At 42.8% G+C, this 22,968-nt stretch overlaps 1 protein-coding gene across 2 annotated transcripts in view; it reads right to left on the bottom strand.

Moving 5' to 3' along the window:
- Positions 1-1,509: 1,509 nt before the first annotated feature.
- The window catches only part of BASP1 (brain abundant membrane attached signal protein 1), a 55,633-nt gene continuing 34,174 nt past the window's right edge, over positions 1,510-22,968 (bottom strand). For both annotated transcript variants that reach the window (XM_059173690.1, XM_059173689.1), the window contains exon 2: positions 1,510-3,095. In XM_059173690.1, coding sequence (XP_059029673.1) covers positions 2,421-3,086 — 666 coding nt within the window. In that variant the 5' untranslated portion in view covers positions 3,087-3,095 and the 3' untranslated portion in view covers positions 1,510-2,420. The remainder of the gene's footprint in view (positions 3,096-22,968) is intronic.

Raw genomic sequence — 22,968 nt, 5'->3', positions numbered from 1 at the left:
GTAACCATATAAATGTCCTCTAGGGTTCACTGAATCTGTTCTCTTCTTCCCACCACTAGCAACCTGCCCCCAGGCTATTTTATATCTGCCAGGACACACTGTGAACAACCTGGACATTCCTCTGCCATTTTCCTTACCTAAAACAGGTGGTTGGTGGTTAAGGTGTTTACATATTTCTTGTATGCTGTGCTTTCAAGCATTAAGAATTCAAATTCATTTCACTATAGAAACAAGAACCAGAAGTGCCAAAGGCGGTAATAGAAATGAATTGACCCCAACATTCATTGTATCTGCCCGGGATTCAATTTCACCATTTTTTGTTCCAGCATGACCCACTGCCAACATGTTAGGTGTGGTAATCACTACAGACCACTCAGGTTAACTGGAGCCAAGTTCTTGAACCCATAGGAACAGGACCAGGTTCATTTGCGGTCACTGTATCCCTCATGTCTCTTTGGGAATTAATTCCAGTGTACTGACCCTTCCCAAGTTCTCCAGAAAATTTTCTATGTTAGAGTGTGAAACTGTATTTATTACAGATTACCACCCAATCCCACTCCCCAGCAAAATCTGTCATTTATCTGATTCAATCACGAAAAAACTTTTTGTTAGGGTTGAGTTCATTTTTAAGACCTTTACATCTGAGATGTAGTTTCTAGAATCCAACTAGAAAAGACCCAGTGACTACCAAGAGATCCAAGAGACCATTTCTCCTTTTATGTTCCAGATCGATGAGCACACTCAGTAAAAATTATCCAGGTTCTCCACGCTCTTCCCCAACTACAGAATACGGAATCCGAGCAAGCTCTGGGGGAGAAACCAAGGAATGGAGGTGACGTAACATCTATCCATCCTATAAAATCGTCACCAGGTGTACACACAAACTACTAAATATTTCCAAAGTGAAAGGAGTCTTTCTCTAGCCATCATAAAGCCTTCACCCTCTTGTAGTTAAAACAGGGAGGCTTGGAGGTTAGTGACTTAGAAGCCATATGTCATTAGTGACAAAACCAGGACAGGGCCACTATGAGGTCCAGTTCCATGCTTGTTCTCACAGTGCTCTTCTGCCTCCTCAGAGCCCTTGGGTCCCCTTTCCAGGCTTTGCAGGAATATGGTTAAGTAACAGGATAAAATATCACCATCATCAGTGGTCTCACAACGCATGTACATAGGGTTATTTCTACAAGATCCTCTAATTCTCTTTCCAACCTTCAACTCCACTTATTGCCTCTTGTTTTATTCAAAATATCTGTTCTAAGTTAATTAATAACATCCATTTTTAGAGGGTGCCTATCCATAGCCATAGTCAGTTTTCAGTTTGGCCTCTCCAAGGTAGTGTACAGACACGGATCCACCGGCTAATTGTTGAAACAGAGAATGTTCGAGAAAATAGGAGCGCACTGCTTTCTACCCAAGTACCACCAGGAACAGGTCCAACAAAGCATTCTGTTCTCTACTGAGGTAATTACAGAGGAAAGGATGGGTGGTGAAATAAAACCATAGTCTTCGTTACTTTTTAATTGTTTGACTTTATTACTGTTGCACCATTTATACAATTACATATAATTTCAATGCATCCATTGTACATTTTTTTTGTTTTTTTTTTTAATTTTTATTTTTTTTCCATTTTCCAATGAGTGGTGTGTTGGTGTCTGTGACACAGAATGGAAGAGAAACCGGAACTGCAATGAACGCAGACTTTTTTTTTTTTTTTTTTTTTTTTTCATTTCCACTGACCAATAAACAGAACTACAGGTGCACCCAACCACGGACATGCATTAACTCGTCATGAGAAATCTAGGGAGGCTAAGTAGGATGAGAGAATGTTTGTTACTCCCAAAAGTACCTGGGGAGGAAGAATGGAGTATTGGCATCAAGATACACACGTGGACAGGCTAAGTGGGCTGTCTGAAAGTTGGCATTCATCCACAACATTAAAAAAATATCAAAATAAGAAAAGCTGTAAATGAAAAAGAACACACAGAAAATACTGCTCTCATAAAGATCTGATTGCCTTGGCATAGGCCCCGCGGGCAGAATCAATCGCATCCCTCCCGACCCCCCCTTGCAGAAGACAAGAACGTTCGGATCTTGGCGGCGGAGGGCGTGTGGCAGCAGTCGGTGCGGAAGATGTGCACTTTCAGACATTGATCTTCAAAATCCAGGACTGACTGGGAACGAGGACTGAAGGTATATTAGATATTTCCCCACAAAAATACTATTTGGATTCTCCCCACCCCCTCCCTCCCTCGATGGGACAGCATCCTTTTTAGTTATTATTATTATTATTTTTATTTCCTTGGGCAATACATATCATGACTTCCAATTGAAACGAGTTAGTAGAGGAGAGAGAGAGACAGAGAGAGGACACAGAGAGAGAGACAGCGGTGGGAGCGGGACCGGGCTCAGAGGTGTCCGTGTTACTCTTTGACCGCTACGGTTTGCTCGGCGCTGGCCGCGGGCGCCTCGGCGGCGGCGTCTGCGGGGGCTGCGGGGGCCGGGGCCTTGGCCGTGGCCGTGGAACTGGGCGCTTCCGTGGCTGCCGGGCTCTCCTTGGACGACGGGGCAGCCTCGGTGCTGCTGGGTTTTGAGTCTGAAGCCGGGGCCCCGTCGCTTTTCGTCTCCTGCGCGGCAGGAGCTGCGGGAGCCTCAGTCTTTGTGGGTTCCCCGGCCTCCGGGCCCTTGTCATCCGCCTTGGCCTCCGCGGGCGCCTCGGGCTCCGCCGCCTGCGGGGCGTCGCCGGCCGCGGGCTCGGGCTCGGCCTTCGGGGGCTCGGCCTTGCCCTCGGCCGCCGCCTCCGTCTGCTCGGGCTCCGCCTTCGGGGCGTCTTCCTTGGCGGCCGCCGCCGTGTCTTTGTCGCCTCCCTTGTCTTCGGGCTTGCCGGCCGCCGCGTCGGGGCCGTCCTTGTCGGGCTTCTCCTCCTTGGCCTCCTTCACCTCCGCGGGCTCGGCGGCCGCCTGGGTCTCGTTCTCCTTCGGGGTTCCCTCCTCTTCGGTCCCGGCTCCCTCGGCCTTCTTGTCCTTGTCCTTGGCCTTCTCATCGTTCACGTTGTAGCCCTTCTTCTTCTTGCTGAGCTTGCCTCCCATCTTGCGGTTCTGCAACACAGCACAACAGGGCACAACACGGACACGGGTTACTGCCGGCTCGCGCGGGAGATCCGGGGGGCCCCCCACCTCCCCCGCCCCCATTCCCGGGCCCAACTCCGACCCCCCACGGTGAGGGCAAGGCGGGGGGGCGGGGCCTTCTCGCGGGGACCCGGCCCGGAAGGTGGCGCGCGTCGGTCGGGGCTGGTGGCGCGGCGCGCCCTCGTCCCCGGAGGGGAGGCCCGGCGGGGAACCGCCCACCCGCGGCCGCACAGCCCTCACCGGCCTGCACCTGCACGTGCGGCCTCCCCGCCTGCGCGACCCGGAGGGAGAAACTTCCCCCTTAGACGCCCTCAAGTCTACCCTAGTTTGTTTCAGGGGCCGGCCTGGACCGCGACGCTGCCCTGCAGGAACACTGACGGCGGCCACTGCTGCTTCCCAAGCCAAGAGCTCAGCGAGCTGCTGGAGAGGGGACGCTTCCACCAGGGCGACCGGGGTCAAGCTGCTGTGGACGGTCTTTTGCCACAATCCAAAAATTCTTAAAAAGTGCATCATAAAAAAGTAAAAGAGCTCGAGTACACCGTGTCTAGCCGCAGCAAGCGAAGACAGAAGAAACGCAGAGCAAAGAACCCGTGATTAGATACTAAGCTTGGCCGTGGTAAGGGCCGGCGGAGCAGTGTGTGCGCGTGAGGTGCCTTCTGACGGGCGGCTCCGAGAGAAGCTGGAGCACTTCTGTGCGAAATGGCAGAAGCAGCCATTTTAGATCCACGGCAGAGCTGGAAAAAGCCTTCACAATCTTAAAATACTTTCCCGAGAAATGGCACAGCTGTTGATGAAAGCACAACCCCAAATTTCTAGAAAATAGTCTCTAACTACAAACTCCTCTGAAACTCCGTTATTCATATACCTGCTCATAGAAGCGCACATAGCTTCAAAGACCAAAGCAAGTAGTATTTGGCCTATCTCCTTAGTACAGCAGGACCAGTTTAAAGAAAACTGTCGCCCCAAACACGAAAACCCTAGACAATGTCTCTAGCTACATTTAGTTGGTTAGTTGTGTCCGACTTGTATTCATTGCTTTTTTAGAGGTTTTTGGCTTTAAAGATACTCTACAGCAATATAGAAATGTCCCTCATGGTCAATTACCGGATTCGAATTCAAACTAATAAAATGGTCATTAATGGACTTTTTTACTCCAGGTGAACTCCCCAACTTCTTGAAGGCCTTTGATTCTGACATCAGAAACTACAGTTGTATTTGAATCCTTGATTTTTCTCCTCTGGTATGAAAATGAACCCAAATACATAATGAATCCTAAAATTATGAATAATAAATTCATTCTAGAAACACTGCCAGAACTACATAGTCACGGTGTTTTTATTTTCAAGTGCATTTTGATACCATCATATATCAGTGGGAACTCCCGGAAACTATTGCTCTTCAGAGGAAAATCTGTTGCTTCTCCTTGATGAAGCATGGAAGAGATCCAATGCCAGTATTCTTTAGTCCCCACAATTAAGAAGAGACCAGGGGAGAGAGAGAGCCTTGCCCTGGGGCCCAGGGGAGTACAAGTGACAGCTGACCTGGTTCTGTCCTAGGTGAAGGATGACTCTGGGTTGAGTTATGAAGTTCTTATTGACCAGTAACCTTTTTTTTTTTTTTTAAGTCATCCATTTAGAACAGAAAATTTTATTCTTTACACTTCTTGGAAACATGCATGATTCATGAGAGTGAAATAATCTACATTTATCTTATTTAAAAGCTGGGTGTTAGGTAGGAGAGTGCTATTCTTCAGTCAAAATTTGTCTCTATCTGCTAATTTCTACCCTGTATGTGAATTTCCTGTCTGGAATGCCTTTAACATTGGAGGAAGAAAAAAATCAGTAAGCAGAAAGATGACCAAAATAATGTTCCAAGTCTGAAGGAAGGCCTTTATTATGTTCCGAAAGAATTTCTCTTACATATCTCTTAAAAAAAAAAAAAAAAAAGGAATGGTTTTTGGTCATAACCCACTTCAGACACCCAATAATGGTTTCTATTTGACTTAATTTTGGGTTATTTTTCCCTCAGAAGTGGGGGCAAATACATATGGTAAAATACAATTAAATATACTTTAATCTTATAAGCAATCACAAAGCAAAAATGAAAATACAAAAAGAAAAAAATTGGACCAGTGTTTTAAATAGTTTATAACTCAGTTAATTAGCCAGTGTGCAGGAATGTCAGAAGTAATTTCAGCTCTGACACTTTGAGATATATTCTGGTACATTAGGTTAGAGCTAAGAAACAAGAAAACCTGACAGCTCTGCTCTTTCTATATATTCTCCCATTCTACAGTAGAAAACCATACACCAACTTACAAATTACAGAATAGAAGACAAAGTGTAAATGTGGTGTGCATTCTGAACATAAAGGAGTGCCTCTTTCTGACACACACAGCAAGAAACTCTATACGGCCATCCCCAGAGGCTTAAAGTCATGTTGGTTTACAAACCTAAAATCTATGTTACTAAAATTGGTTTTTGGAAACACAGTCAGGGACACTTTCTATCCTTTAGGCCCAGCTGCGATTCATTTCTGGGTTGGAAATAAATACATATCATCAAGTTGTAAATAAGAAAGTCTCTATCCTTATCTGTTTTTCAAACACAAAGTTAATAAACACCCCTGCTTTTTGCTAATTTTCTTGTAGAAGTTGCAGTGGGGTATCAGAGGCAGGCTTATAGAATCCACAAGAACCCTGGAAAAGCAAGGTAGTCTGGTTTTTCCCAAGATAATATGGGTGAAAACCTTGCCTATATGCAATTTAACATCTATTAATGGTTTTCTGAGTGTCAAGCACAATCCTAATCCTAAACACATTACTAAATTATTATTTAATCTTCTCCACAGTACCATAAGGTAGTAAATTTACCATTAGCACGCTCATTTTACCCATATGGAAATTCTAACCAGCAGAGTTCATGGGGCAGTATCGTAAGGAAAAGGTCAAATCCAACAGAAATAAGGTGAGAAGGCATCATCCAGGAGGTCAAAGGAAACATCATTAACAAGCCGGTAACAGGACAGAGCTCATCTCAGGAATGTTACCCACGCTGGGTCACAAGGTTGGTGCACACAGATGTGGGGTGACTCAGAACTCAAGACATCACCAAGTGAATGATGAACACAGAACTTCAGGTACTCTCTGCCCCTAACCTTGTCATCACCCCATTGTCAGTGGAGCTTTGTATCCATAAGAAGTAAGGAGAGCAACGGGCACAGATTTTAACCATTTCTCTCGAATCTGTTATTTCTAATTTTGAAGGAAATTAGCTGGTATATAAAGTTTTAAGTTCAAACATCTAGGTTAAAAAAAAAAAAAAGGCAGTCAAAAAACAAAAACCCAGCAACAAATAACCCACCTTGGAAGTCACTTAAACCTCAATCTGAGCTACAGTGAAGGCTGAGACTACCTTTTGCATTTCTCCACATCTGGGACACTCACTAGCCACTAAAACGCGACCCACGCTGATGGACTGAACTAAGCTCCATGTGTTGATGATATAATAACCCAACACTTACGTTGATCTCGTAGTTAAAACACGTCAAAAGAAAGCAAACTCCAGAGCTGTCCTTTAAAATTACAAGAGAATCTGATGCCACAAGGACCAAAACTACAGACTTAGTTATTTTCTATGCCAACGCGAAGACCTAACAGTCAGCAACAACAGAGAGAGAACTTCACTGTCTATAATCTAGAAAATTCTGGACAAGAATTATTTCATGGACTATTTGCATGTTGCCTCATGGTTGACTCCTATAACATGTTGCTATGAATCCCATCTCCACAGTGTACCTGCCCTGAATCTTTGGGCAAGTCTATTTAAACTCTGTCCTCTTACTTCCTGTACAGCACAAAATGTCAACCTTATAAGAATTTAACATGAGGCATCAGGACAATGTTTGACATTTCATGGGCCTGCAATAAATGTTAATTCCTTTCCCCAACATTTAATTTTGCAATTCTTGGGTAGTTCTATCCTCGTAAATCCCAAGAGAATGGCAGAACATGGGCTCGGAACACACAAGCTCTATGATCAGGTCTGAGAAGCGCTGTAATTAAAAGAATATTTAAAAATATTTAAGTGTCATCATGAACATTTTTTCTATGTGTATCCCAAGCTTGTGCCTGATGACTGAGTGTACGTGGAAAGGAAGCTGGTGCATTTATACGCTGTCACCATGCTGCCGACAGTAAATTAGTCTACTGTAGACTAGCCAGCAAATCTCCATCCTCCAAATTTGAGCTGATACTAGAGCGACCACAGAAGAAGTATTTCATCTTCCCACTACCTCTTCATTTGTTCCAGAAAAACAAGAGAAAATCCATTTCAGTCACGAGGATGAAGATAGAACCCAAATTCTTCAGTTGAAACTCATTTACTGCCTATTAAATATGCACAAGGCAACAAGCCTAACCACATCTTAGCTAGTAAGCTAGACTTCAGTTTCTTAGGAGTGAGCTAACACCCTCAAATGCCTCCCCCTCCCCTTTTATCCAACTTTCTGCAGAGGAGTTTTTTCTTGTATAAAGTACCAATACTTTAATATTTTGAAGGTCCTAACTTGGGTCCCACAGCTGGCCTGTACTTATTCCCCCACTCTTAGAAAACCAGACCTTTTTCTGGTTAATTAATTCTATTGGATATAAACGAATATTCAGAAAAACTGAAGTCCTGCTTTTTGTTGAAGGGAGGAGAGAGAGGGTCACTCTGGCATTGTGCACTGATCAAAGAAACCTCGCGTAGGAAGTGGGAGTCCAGAAGGGAGGCCATGAAAGAGTAGAGCAGGGACCAATGGTGCTGATTCTCTAAGGTTCTCCTGGGTGGGGGAACTCAGAGCCCGTATCCACATCCACCACCTCCCTGTTGTTAGCTTACACTACACACTCATTTCTTTTCTTTTCTTTTTTTGGGGCGGGGTGGTGGTGGTGGTGGTGGTAAGGATTTTACTTATTTATTTGACAGAGACACAGTGAGCGAGGGAACACAAGCAGTGGGAGCGGGAGAGGGAGAAGCAGACTTCACACTGAGCAGGGAGCCTCTGATGCTAGGCTTAATCCCAGCACCCCTGGGATCATGACCTGAGCGGAAGGCAGACCCTTAATGAATGAGCCACCCAGGCGCCCCTACATACTCATTTCTGACACAACTTGCCTCTGTTTATTGGCAGCTAATGACTTTTCCTAATAAAGGACAGTGTATTCAGGAACTTTCATGAAAATTCCAACGGTGTGTTTCTCTAACATCTTCAGGTGGAGAAAGACACACAAAAAAGCAATTTTTTCTCAAAGCAAATATTCTGTTGAGCCTTAAAGCTGACAAGCACTTTTTTGGTTTAAGATATTATTTATCTGAGAGAGCAAGCAAGCGAGAGAGCAAGAGCATGAGCAGGGGGGAGGAGAAGTAAGAGAGGGAGGGCTCGATTCCAGGACCTTAGGATCATGACCTAAGGAGAAGGCAGACGCTTAACCAACTGAGCCACCCAGGAGCCCCAAGTATCTTTTTTCTTATAAAACAAAATCCTGTTTTCAAGCTAATGTGCAACTATTAAGTTGGGTACCATATTTTCTTTTCTCATTATATATATATATATATATATATATATATATAATCACTATATATATATAGTGATCCTATATATCACCACTATAGAAAACCTAAAAAAAAATGAATGACTCTTGAGCACTTAAATTTAACATGAAAAATTTCTTTGGGGGATTAATGGCAAGAAATCATCTGAAAGGTTACGTTGTAATCAACATACTCTAATAGATATGATTTCCCCTACAGAGTTCTTGAATTCTTTTTTACTTTTGCTCTAGGAAGCCTGCCAAGGAACATGGAAGATGTTCCTTAGCCACCCAAAATCATCTAAATCGTATTTATTTTGTAGACACAACCGCCAGGATACACGGAGCTCGGAATCACCTCTCTACAAGCTGAATTCAATCCAGAATTCATTCAACAACAATTCTTGCAGTGTGTGCTCTAATGTGATCAGCTCATCTAAAACTTTCCTGATATGCACCTAATTTTCTTACCTTAAAACAAACCAATCTAGGGGCGCCTGGGTGGTTCAGTGGGTTAAAGCCTCTGCCTTCAGCTCAAGTCATGATCCCAGGGTTCTGGGATCGAGCCCCACATCGGGCTCTCTGCTCCACAGGGAGCCTGCTTCCTCCTCTCTCTCTCTCTGCCTGCCTCTCTGCCTACTTGTGATTATCTGTCAAATAAATAAATAAAATCTTTAAAAAAATATATTTTCAGCATAGCCTCTGAATTAAAATTTAGTCTGAGAAATTAAAGGCAGAAAGGCAAAGGACAAATGTCATTTAGAAAAAAATTAAATACATCATGAATCTTTTAAGACGTGTCAAAAACAAACCACCTAGCACTCAATATGAAGTTTGCTAAAAATGGCAAGTATGCTGAGTGCTGGTCCCAGCTGTAAGTAATTTGTTTAAGACTCTGCGCAAATCACCTTCCCCTCTGGGTCTCGAATTTCCTACTCAGTAAAATGAAGATATTTAAAGTTCATTCTTGGGGGTGGGGGATGTTATGTGTGTGTGTGTGTGTGTGTGTGCGTGTGTATTTTATAAATGCTTGTGACACTAACAAAATACTAGTGTGTGTGAAAAATGTGTTATGCTCAATATTCTGAATGTTTGTATCCTCCCAAAATTTGTTAAGTTGAAAACTATTGCCCAAGGTGATGATACTAGGAGATGGGACCTTTGGGAGGTGCTCAAGTCGTGAGGGTGGAACCTTCATGAATGGGAGTGGTGCCCTTTTTTAGAAGAAACGCCACAGAGCTCCCTAGCCCCTTCCATAAGGGTAAGGACACAGCAAGAAGTTGGCATTTTCCAACTCAGAGAAGGCTCTTCGCCAGAACCTGACCATGCTACTTCCTTATCTTGGACTCCCCACTCCCAGAACTATGAGAAATAAATTTCTGTTGTTTAGAAGCCACCAGTCAATGGTACTCTCTTAGAGCAGCGGGAACATCCTAAGACAATCAAGTTCGAATGCCCGCGAATTATTTACCATAAAAAATTACACCTTGTGTGTAATCTTGCACCCTGAAGATGAAATCAACAATCAGCTGGCTTACTGATATAACTGGATTTCTTTCAACATATGTGAAGCCTGTTAAAAATTAGAAATAAAATTTTATTTTTATAAATCCAAATATTTATCAAAAAGTATTTTCTGGTATCTTCAATTCCATTATTTTAAAGATTAATTTCTTTTGGAAAGAGAGACAACAGGGGGAGGGATAGAGAGAGCATCTCAGTGGACTCCCTGTTGGGCGAGGAGCCCATTTTCGGGGTTAACCCCACAATACTGAGGTCATGACCTGAGCCGAAATGAAGAGCTGGAGGCTTAACTGACTGAGCCACCCAGGCGCCCCTTCAATTACATTAGGAAATGTTTTCAGAATGTTTCATCTCTTAAGCATTGAGTGAGAATGGAACTTAACACTGAAAACATGTCAGATAAAGACATAACTGTCTGAAAAATCATGTTTCTTTGGCTTGGCTCATGCAGAACTATTTTGTAGTGTTTTATTTACAGAAAATACTCTGTTGTTCCCCTTGACCTACTTTTGACGGGTCACCTACCAACCACTGGTGGTCCTGCTTGGCAAGATTTGCCCTGTGTCACACTCTAAGAAGGAGCATTTTCTAAAAATGATCAAATGCTAGCCATCTTCCCTTTTATGCAATGCTAAAGATAACTGAAAACTATCTTTTCAACAGAATTTAAGTCAGTCTACAGAGGATCGATCTCAAGTTCCTCAAGCTAACACGACATTCAGTTAAGTGTTGTGTAGAAATATTGAGAAAAACCATGTGGGAAGAGTTCTTGGGTCCAATTTGCTAGAGCAGTACGTAACCCTCAAAAAAGAGGTCAGTGACTTAAATAGAAAGACAGTGACATAAAATGATTACCAAGCCCGAGTTGCCAAATTAAACAGTTTCCTAATCCCATCCTGTGTCATGTGAAAACCATTCAAATATATAAATCCTGGGGCATGTGGCTGACTCAGTCAGTAGAGCTTGTGCCTTTTGATCTGAGAGTCATGAGTTCAAGTCCCATAATGGGTACAGAGCTTACTTAAATATATCACATATATATAAATTCAGCAGTTATCTAAGTCTAATTAAAGAACCTGTTTCCTGTATATAAAAAGCATTTATAGGGCTCCTGGGTGGCGCAGTCACACTCTTGGTTTCGGCTCAGGTCATGATCTCAAGATGATAAGATGGCGCCCCACGGTGATAAGATGGCGCCCCAGGGTGATAAGATGGCCCTCCATGCTCAATGCAGAGTCTATTTAAGACTCTCTGACCTTTTCCCTGCGCTCTCTCTCATTTTGAAATAAATAAATCTTTTTAAAAAAGTGTTTGTAAAACATAAAATTATTTTTTTGCCATCATCCCCATGGCCTCATCCAGAATTAGCCGATACCAACAGTGTTTGCAAATGCTTCAGGAACACTGCTCAGTGTAAATGGAGGACTTGCCTTCCTTCTAAAGCAAGATTATACTGTTTCACAGGACACTAACACTAAGCGCTTAGTCATGTGTGGCCTCCTGACAAAATCTATTTTGTCTGCCAGAAACCAGTTTTCACCCACTTGCTACGGGTGAGAAAAATGATCTAAGCAGTGATTAGATTCACTTCTTCTTCAGTAAGTGCTAAAATTCTCAAGCTCCTAACCAAACTCCCTCATACCCAAGAGCTGGCAAGAGGTATTTAAAATATACAGGGCAATTCTGCTTAAACCTAGGCTGATCTCATGGGGGTGGGGTGGGGTGGGGGGGAAGCTATCTTGAATTTTATGGAAAAACGTAGGTTTAATTCTTGAGACAGAATAAATATTAAGATTGTCCAGTACTTAAAAAAATGGTCTACATTTTGCGGGAGTTGAAGGTTTTCTCTGAAGACTCCTTCTCTTTTCCTTTCTTTTGAGAATCGGAAGAGCTTAACACATAAGCACTACCGTCACCAATCAATTATACCACTTACTTTGGGTAGAACCATTTTTGTTGTTTTATCTTTAATTGGGCACAGATATATGGAACATTTCTTCCAAGGGGAAAAAAAATTCAATTTGTTTGTAAAGGTCCAGATCTTTTCTAGATTCTCTTACATGCTCATAACTTCATTAAACAGTTTTATCTACGACATCTCTCATGAATAGCTCCCCCCCCAATTAGGGGATAATTCATTTCTACATTTATTGTCATGGAAAAGTCACACAAGACAAAGCCAGGACATACCACCACTTTTACAAAACTACCAGAAAGCAACATTTTAGAAGATTTTTTTTGGAGTCTGTAAGTCAGGGAAGAGTTCAGACCAGGTATAGATATTAAATGCCAACTCTGCTTTGGGAATATCAGCATGAGGTCATGGTGATTTTAAACACAGTAAGGGCCAAGATTCATTACCTTCACATGAAAGAGAGAGCTAGAGCGACAGTGAATGAGACAGGCAAGACAGAATATTTTTCATTTTGAATAAAGTCTCTCTCCAGCTTCCATATAATGCTTTTTCTGAAAATCTACTCCTCCACCAGATCCAGTTTCTTTCTGCATTTTTAACCTACAGAAACTAAAGCCAAATGTTCTGTCCTGCAAACTTCCCTAGCAGGACACCTCCAGGGCACCTAAGAATGAGAACACCCAGCTGTACAGGATTTATACCTTGACTCCATTATGCATGGAAGCTAAAGCAAAGGCCTTCTAAATCAGGAAGCCCCTTAAAATAGCTCCTCTGTTCTCTGGTGCTCAGAAAGGAGCACAATCTGGCAGACACCAGTTGCTTTGGTGAGCGGAACCCCTGATGTGACTTAGTGTTCAACAGCCTCCATAGACAGAAGACAGCTCTCCCTCTTCCAGAATTGAGGTTCCCAAATCCTATATGGCTGCTATCAAGAAAAACACATGGCTTCATCCCAACCATCTTCGATTTCAGTCAAGAAAAACTGCCAATGTTTTAAAACAAAGGAAGGCACAGCCCTCCTTACCTGGAGAGCATCTATCACTATTTTAGCCACGATGGAGCTGTTCCTATGGCTTCCCAGTGAAATGTCGGGTTTCTAGGGGCTATCATTTATGCTTTCCTGTCTTTAGTCCCTGATATTAAACACTTCCCAAAGAGTCTGGTTGGGTGCAGGTGAAAGAGAAAAAGAGAAATGTTAGATCAAAAGGAGTTCTAAGCAGAAGAAGAAGCAGGGCTGACTTCGACATTTTAGTCCTTTGAGGCAAGTCTAAGTAACATGCCCGCCAGCCACCCCAGGAGAGTCCCTCCGGACACCTGGGTCATCCTAATAGCTTGCTTGCTTTTTATTTTTTCCAGAACATTCTTCTCACCCTCACAGTCCCACTGCCATCAGAACAGAGTTCAATGATAAGAAATGGACTGCGTGTTTTCGGGGTAGCTGTGTCACCCAATGAATTCCTCTCTCCCAAGCTTTGCTTTCTTCCTCTACATAGTGGGGGACACTTCATCTCTATTTTGCTGTATTTTTTTTTAATTGAAAAACTTTTTTCTTTTTCATGCCTCAAAGTTCCCAGATGCTTTTTTTCATTGTAGTTGATAGCTGATATACAACGGTACATTAGTTTCTGGTGTACAACATAGTGATTCGACAAGTCTACACATTAGCTGTGCTCATCCCTTGTGTAGCTGCCATCTGCCGCCACACAACACGATTAACAATACCACTGACTATATTCCCAATGCTGTACTTTTCATCCCCAAGACTCACCCATCCAGTAACTGGAAGCCTGTATCCCCTGTGCCCCTTCACCCATTTTTGCTCATTTCCCACCATGTCCAAACAGCTTTCAAGAATCCGTCTGCACCTTGGTGGCAAACGAAATTATTGGTAGTTTAACTATTAATATTTATCTTTGCCCACTTACTGAATTTTAGATGTTTTGATATGCAGAGAGTCATCACTTGTGATCTTTGAATCTTTATTTCAGTAGCACAGTGTTGGTTATACTTATTAGTGTTGCACAAGTCTTTGGAACAAAAATGCATGCCCTGATTATAGCACTGTCTCTCTTCAGAAAATGCAACCTTGCATGATGACACAGTTTCCAGGCATTAACCACCTCAAAACCACGGGGGCCTACATGCACTGTATTCTTTCTACAATTACTACATACTCCATGTATCACCCAATTCCATGTCTTATTAGCATTATTTTCACACTTTTGTTGCTCTGCCAGTGAACACCACTGTAATTCTAGGACAATGAAAGTAACTGGTATACTTAACTGGTATAGAGAACCAAATAAAAAAAAAACGGCTAATATATATAAATTTTCTCCCATATGACCCCAAAGTTACGATATTTACAACTTCACACACTATTCTATTTATGTCTTCCTTCTCTAATACCCAAGCATCTCCTCTGTAGGACAGTTTGAATCACACAAAGGTCCCACCCACTGCCAAGTTTTGATTTTGAAAATGCAAGTGTGGATTAACTTACCATTTCACCTAGAACCAAGAGAAAAGGATTTCTAAGGATGACTGCAAACAGATTACAATGAAGATGACGACTCTATCCATACAGCAAAACAACAATGAATGTGCCACAAACGGGACTGGTATTCCTGCTTTGACTGCTGCTTCATGATGGGACCAGTACAAACCAGTCTCTTTTTTGTTTTGTTTCCATTTTACAATCAGAAGAAAATACATCTGCTTCACAAGGATGCTGAGAAAGGATCGATGTTTCCTGACAAGGATAAATGTATGGCCAGAGCGTACGAACATTGTATCCTTGAACAAGCAATTGTGAATTCAGGGCTGCAAAGCTTCAACAGGTTGATAGACAAAGCAATCCAGTATTGATATTTTTTTTTTAAAGGAACCTATAAAAAGTCAGAGCTGACTTGTGAATTGCATTTTCAAATGAACTCTTCAGGAGACCAACTGGGTTTATAATGACTCCGGACACACAAGTAAATCCAAGTTATTGGCCAAATCCAGCGGAAGCAAATGCTAGGATTAGAGGAAGGCGGGGGTGGGAAATGGCCCTTTAAGAAAGAATTTACAAAGAACGAAGAAACGTAACAAACTCAAAAGCTTTATTCAATAAGGAGAGAGGAACGAGAGCATTCACTTGGTTATGTCCAACAATTTTGAGTATCAACAAATGACTGTTCATTTTCTTTTAAATAGTCACAACTTTTATTCCAGAAGAGAAAAACTGAAATAAAGACCCTGGAGCCTATGTGCGTCTTTGGTATTCCTACCAGAGTGCGCTTGGTCACAGCTGATTTGCTGTGAGGCTTTATCAATGCCTGGTGATAATATACACTGTTGAAATTACTGTTCTTGGTATCTGGTTCAGCAACTGTAACATCACCACCATGGAGGTGATGTGAATGTCCTCTGGGGACAGGGAACTGTAGCAAGAATTGTCAACTTATGTCCCAAGTTTCTACAACATTTAAGATGATTTATTCCCATCATAATAAAAAGCACCAAAAAGTGTTATTATAAAAATGTGCAAGAAATATTTGGAAAAAAGGACAGACACACTCATAGTTTTACAACCCAATTTTCCCACCAAAGAGTTGATTAAGAAGAGTTGGACCTACAAAACCAGAACAGTCTCAGCTACAAAACAAAATGAACCACAAGTGACCTCTCCATTATCCTCCTTCATAAAGCACAGACTAGAAGCATCTTCAAGTTATCTTTGGAGATCGCTCACCAAAAACCCAACAGATGGGGCACCTGGCTGGCTCAGTAGCGTGCAACTCTTGATTTCAGGTTTGTGAGTTCTAGCCCCACGTTGGGTATGCAGAGATTGCTTAAAAATAAAATCTTAAAAATAAAAAATAAATCCAACATGCAGAGTGGCCTCTAAAACTTCAGATGTTCAAAAATTATTCTAGAAAAATAGACTTGACTTTAATGGAAAAAGGAAGCTTTTTGAAGTATAAACAAGTATAAGAAGCCATGCACAGGGACAAGTCAACAAAATGCCTCCTCTAGCCTTGCAGGAGAGAGAAGACATACAGAGACAATTAAAATGAGAGGATGTGAAGTGTTTTAAGAGAGTGAAAATTCCCCCAAAAGACAGCCTTTCATCCCAGTCAGGGCTCAGGAACATTTTATAGAGAAAAAGGGGTCTGAGATGGTAGAAATACGGAAAGTACTTACACACACAATACTTACTCTACCTAGAACTCTTACTATTTAATTTCTGTGTATATGAACTCATTATAGCTGCCTCATGAATCCTAGGAGGAAGGAATTCTTACTACCTCCACTTTACCCTGAGGAAACAAAAGCAGGGTGCAGGTGAACAGCTCACCTGGGACAATTATGTAATTACCCACCTGGACATGGGTACTGAGCCCAAGCGGGCTGCCTCACCTGAGGGGTCAGCCACCACGACAAATGGCCTTGAAAGATGGCTATGCTATCTGTAGATGAAGACGGCCATGTAGAAAGTATGTATGTGAAAACCAGGAAGGTCCACTTGAGATTTTAAGAAAACCCTCTGGAGATTTAGGAGATGGGGAGGATGTATCTACCAGGCCGGAGGGGGGGCGGCGTGGTGGTAGAATGTAAAACTATAAGGGTCGTCTAACAGAATGTTGGTATTTAGGTGGCAGAAAGTAGAACATGAGCTCTTAAAAGTAGCTGGGAAAGAAGGAAAAGTCTATGGCTCAGAAAGCAAAGGGACAGAGGACTTTAAGAAGCAGTCTGCTTACTTGTGATCTCTGTCTGTCAAATAAATAAATAAAATCTTAAAAAAAAAAAAAAAAAAAAAAAAAAAAAAGAAGCAGCCTGGAGGTTTTCTGTGCAGCTGCAAAGTAGTTAACAGAGATAGGACAGAAATTGTGCAATTTGATCTGGTGACGACTTGTCAGCTGCTAACTCTGGAGTGACCCAGGTAGAGGGGTGAGGACAAAGGTCTCTTAGGAAGGGCTCAGACAGTCTAGGAGGAGCCACAGACCACCCACAATGGTCAACACGAAAGAGTGCTGCTCAAGGAAGGGAGAAGTCAAGACAAGAATTTGCAATTTTGTCAAGATGGAGTTTACAAGGACTGGGAAGACCTGCAAATACCTAAGGGGAGATGGGAAAAGAAAAAGAATAAAGAAAGAAGCTCAAGTAGCAACAAGGAGGAGAAATCACTAATACTTCAACTTTCTGGAAGAGCCAGAAAGTTAGTCAAAAAAACCAAGTTTGGACGCCTGGGTGGCTCAGTTGGTTGGACGACTGCCTTCGGCTCAGGTCATGATCCTGGAGTCCCGGGATCGAGTCCCGCATCGGGCTCCCAGCTCCATGGGGAGTCTGCTTCTCTCTCTGACCTTCTCCTCGTTCATGCTCTCTCTCACTGTCTCTCTCTCAAGTAAATAAATAAAATCTTAAAAAAAAAAAAAAAAAAAAAAAAAAAAAAAAAAAAAAAAAAAAAACAAGTTTATTTACTAGACAGATGGGGAGGAAGAGAAAGAGGAGTGAGGGCAAATCCAAGTCCAACAGTGCGCCCAGACTCTGCATCCACATCACTTTCTTTCAAGTGAATATGGTCAGTGTAATATATTCCAGAAAAAAGATTCACTAAGATCTCAGTAAGATCTTTCTACCGTAAATGTTAAATCATGAGCATCTGAAATAGTTGTTTATCTTTCTAGCATTTCTGGTCTGTATTTGTCTAGTCATTTATCTTATCACTTAGCTTCTTTCATTTAACAACATTTAGGATTTCTCAAGTTCAAGGAGGAAAAGGACAGACATTTCATCAACTAAAATGCTCAAGGACAAACACAGTGACCTCTCAATCTGGGGAGGTCTTACTGCGAAATGATCTGATGGGCAAAAGTCAAGCAACAATGCTTGCTTGCTGCATTATAAAAGGGCTTGGGATATGGGAATGCACGGCTGGGTCTCTAGACACAGATTCTCCGTGGAGATGTAAAAAGGACATCAATTCTTCAGAACCACCTCGCCACACTTAGTTTTCCTGATCACGCAATCTGGTCTTGGGTCTTTAATGAGCCATCCGTCTGTGGTATTTACCAGAAACATCCCTCCTTACCTCATTTCTATTCTGTTGTATTGTGTAGGGAGTTTTACCAGTAGAACAGAACCAGCCTTACTTCAGCACTGATCTCAAAGGCTGTCTTTAAATTTATTCAACATAAATCTGAAAACCCCAGAACAAAGACTTTGTGTTAAGGTTAATTCACGATGGATGCCCGATAAGTATTGCCGACTTACTATACACCAAAGCATGCAATTTTCAAATTACAAACTTAAAAAAGGAAAAGAACCACGAGTATAAATTCAGTTCTATAAACTAAGCATTCACTTAGCAGTAGATCTAAGTATGCTGAATTGTAACTGAAACGTCCGTTCCATTAAATGAGACACGGCCAAGTTCCAGAGATCCTGCATGATGGCCAATTCTATGGAGCTAGCTGTCATCTCGCCATCAGGGAGAATACACAAACCACTGCAGTAACACTGGCCAGATTATCTTTGAAGCTGCTGTATGCATACTGGAGAAACCATTTTTTTCAAAGTATACCTCCTATTGATTCTACAAAGCTTAACCATAAAACCGAACTGATGCTGATGGCCCTATAAATCCAATAGATGATAGTTAAGCTTGTCTTTGAAAATCACATTGACCAAATGCAGACCTTCGGCAGAGAGGGCTTTTTTCCTCCCGTTTAAAACATCCTGCCACTTGCAGCAGACACTATCAGAAAACATGCATTATTCATTCTCGTCAATAGTCAAATACCTTCCTGCGTCTGCTGCGGATTTGTATCATTATTTATGTGCACTTAACGAGCAGTCCTTTCAAAAGCCCTATTTCCAGCATGCTAACATTGGACTTGATAGGAATCACCTGTTCTTTCGATCAATAAAGCTGGTAAGTGAACCCACAACCAACTCAGGACATGCAAACTAAGATCACTCCTGAGCCACACTCCTCCCATCCACAGACCCGGGAAACTAATATGTCCTATCGCTGGGACTAATTTCAGACTCTCAAGAGAGAATTAAATAAAGCGCAGGGAAAAAACAAACAAACTAAAAAGGCTTCCAGAAGTTGAGATATTTTTGCAGCCTACTGGTCAACTAGACAGTCCATCCTGGGCTTGGAGCCATAAGAGACTCACTCAATGGAGTCCGCCCCGGACAAAGACTGACTGGTAGCCAAGGGAAGGAGGAGGTGCACCTCCTCAGGGAGTAACCGCAGTTCTATTTCCAGGATTTTCTATCTCCAGTCATAAAGGGCTGGTTCACACTTTTTATGGCCGCTTAAAATGGCCACATATTGACATTTTAATGTATCTTTTGGTTCTGGCACCAATAGTGAATGTAGTATTTCCAATTCTGAGGTGATTTCATATCTTAATCATTTTCAAGGAAAACCATTCTAAAGTATTATATACACGTCCTTGATTTTTTAACAAAGAATTTGCTTTTTGTCTTGATGTTAGGCTTTAGCACAAAACAAATCAGGGTTTAGTAAACCTTTGGGGGAATTAAGAACGTATGTATTCATGCACAGATGAACGAGATTCTCTGGGTTTCAAGAGGCTACTACAATGCTGAGTTAATTTATTTTTAAGATTTGATTTATTTATTTGTGAGAAAGAAAGAGAAAGCACGCACAAGCAGAGGGAGAAACAGGCTCCCCTACTCAGGAGCCCAATGCAGGGCTGGATCCCAGAATCCTGGGATCATGAATTGAGGCAAAGGCTGATGCTTAACGGTCTGAGCCACCCAGGCATCCCTGTAATGTTGAGTTTAAACAACACAGTGTGACATTTAATGTGCTTTGTAATGTAGCCCCCCCAAATGGCAGTATATTTCCCCCCCACACACACACCCCAAGCTGTGTCCCCTAGGTGTTTTATCTCCAGACCCTTATGGATCCCAAGCATCAACTTTTTTTCACAAGTTGACCTGGTAAACCTGAAGCCAGTGGCTCCAGGGCCACTCACTGAGCAACACAGACAGACACCTTTTGACACTGAGTCACGGAAGGCTTTGCATCATCTGCATAAACTGAAACACGAAAATCCCAAAGACCAGTATGATTAAGGACTCATACCTAGCAGGGTCTAGCCTAGAGGTAAGGGTGTAGAGAACAGGGTGGGATCAGCCCCAAGGAAGTCTCCTGGACTCCTGAGCCATCTGAGTTCTCTGTGCTATCAGAATCAGGACTATGTCACAATAATCAGGACTTGGCGTCCCGTACAGAAACTCCCGGGCGGCCACCTGCTCCCACCTCCTCTAACCTCCTCATCCATAACACTGTTCAGCCACAGAGGAGGCAGCCCGGAAGAGAAGGGCAAGGCTTCTGCCCCAAGGGTGGGTTTTATCCATTGCAGAGAAGCCCCTAGGCCTCCACCACACCTCAGGGGCTCCTTTGTGGCGCCAGCAACTTCTGCCACAGGCTGGGGAAGAACACACTCCAGTAGCCAGAGGGCTCTGTCAACTCCCTTCTTAAGAGAACTCAGACTTCAGTTGTGGTTCAAGTTTGCAGCCCTCCCTCGGAGAGGGTACTGTTTTCAGAAGCATCCATTTTCTGTCCTTAGAAAATAGGTTTTCTCTTTTACTTCAAATGGACTTTCCTGGCTCACCCAGGAGTCCTGAGCCCCAATCTGATACCCTCTGTCAGAGAAACGTGGGCAACGGGTCAGCAGGCCAAGGCCGGCTATGTGAACTTGGACAAGGACGTTAGCCTCAGCAAACTCAACCTCCTCTGTGAAAGATTAAAAAAAAGGGGGGTGGGGGAGGTTGTTCATAGCATTAAACGAAGTATTTGCAGGACAGAGTACAGTTTGGTTCATGACACACAGTAGGTGTTCAGCAAATTTTCATTTACCTTCTTTTACCTTGTTAAAAAGAAAACCTCAGGGCCCAAAGGGCATCACTTATGCTAGGCCAAGTCCCCAAACCAGGCCTGAACACCTAAGCTAACTGCAGTTTCAACCTCCCCTAGAAATGTGGGGTTACCCCATCAGCCAGGAATTTTCTGATCAGCACCAATGAGGTCATCTGTCACATGGGCTCTCTCCAGGCTGGAAGGAAGATGAAGTAATCCACAGGACAGGAGCAGCTCCTCTCCCCCAAGCTAAGGGAAGGTGACCTTGCCTGAAACAATCCTTTTCTTTTGCTAATAACGTCCTAGCCCACCCTCTTTCCAGTGAAAGCCTTCATTTTGCGCACTTCCTTGGAACTACCCCCTACTTGCCAGATGGGAAGCCGCCTGGTTCGTGAATCCCTGGAGGAACCCAATCGGATCTTTACATTTTTGTGCCTAAAACCATTTCTCAGTTCTGTGAATAGGTAACTTTGAATTTCAAGATGCAGTAAAACACAGGTGGATCAAAGTACTGCATTCAGAACAGGCAAACGCATGGAAATGGATTCAGTTACGGTCCAAAGAATCACTTTCCCTTTCCGTAACATTTAAATCCTAGGTGAAAGCCTAAAATACTCATTACATAATCTGTAGATTTTAAGAGCAAGTAAATGTTACTAAAAGTGCAAAAACGTACAATGATAAGAACAGATGCCTCGTGTTGAGAAAAGATGAAGGCCAACTAGGAACACCAAATGACTAAGTGAGCCCAGTATATACGGGAACACGTTCCAGAAGAAAAAAAAATGTCTCAAGAGGGGCTTTACAGCAACTTTGGGAAAGAGTGTTTTCCAAACTATGTGTGTTTCCATCTTACTTGCTTTAGGTAGGTTGACAGGTTGTGGCAAAGGGCCACGCACAATACTCTGTTCTGCCCATTTCACCTGTCTGGAGTTCAGTCTTAGTTTTAAAATGGAAATATCAATAAACCTTTCTCCTAGAATATTTTATTTTCCACCACTGCTACAAAATAATTTATTCAAATACAAAGTAGAAGAATTACCAGATACCCTTCCCGAATCTTAGCATAAAATTCAGGCAAGAAGTCAGCCATTTCTTGTCCCCACCCCGAGCCCCCCCCCCCCCCTACAGGCTTAGAAAAAAGCCAGTCAAGGAAACAGACTGCCCAAATTCGTGAGCGGTTTCCTTGGAATTCGGGGGCCACGAGGAAAGAAGGCACTGCATTCCAAGCCACGCCAAAAGCACGTAGGGACTCGTCTGCTGACCAAATGCTAAATACCAGCCCTACACGCTATCGTAAAAGCAACACCTTATCAGTGCCTCAGGAGAGCCCCTCCCGGGGTGTCCAAGCCACAACACACTGACCCCAATCACTCCCCTCAGAAAAGGAAAGAACACCATTAACTGCATGATTTTGTGAACTTGAATCTTTAAACATGTGTTCAACTTGGGTTTGAATCTCATGATGGCTGATGTGAAGACAAGGTAAAATACAGAAAAAAATGAAACTTCCAATTTACAGCCTTGCCGAGGCTTGGACAGGCAGAGTGTGACTGACCTTCCCCCAGCAACTCAATGGCCTCCGTGTCAGCACTCTGCTAAAGGGCCCAATATCCAGGATCCTGTAAGTCTCCTTTAACATACAAAAATCCCCTTGGAAAATTCCTTTATCTCCTTCTCCACACGCACAAGATCCATGTTAGCAATCACCCTCCAAACACACAGCTCACATCTTCCATACATCTTAAAGGTCTCATGATTCGGGTTTTACTAGACGTAAGTACATGACCCCTCAAGGTCCTAGAAACCTTGCTTCCCAATTCCTTAGAGACCTATGCTATCCGTAACCCCCTCCCAACTGGCAAGCATATCATCAGTCCCTCCTTCCAATGCCAGTGCAACTTTTTATGCCCACAGGGCCTGTCTCCGTGCTTTAATTAAAATC

This window comes from Mustela lutreola, chromosome 5 (assembly GCF_030435805.1).
Source record: "Mustela lutreola isolate mMusLut2 chromosome 5, mMusLut2.pri, whole genome shotgun sequence".
Lineage (NCBI taxonomy): Eukaryota > Metazoa > Chordata > Mammalia > Carnivora > Mustelidae > Mustela > Mustela lutreola.
The sequence above is the reverse complement of the archived record's forward strand: the minus strand, read 5'-3'. Positions and strand labels throughout refer to the sequence as shown.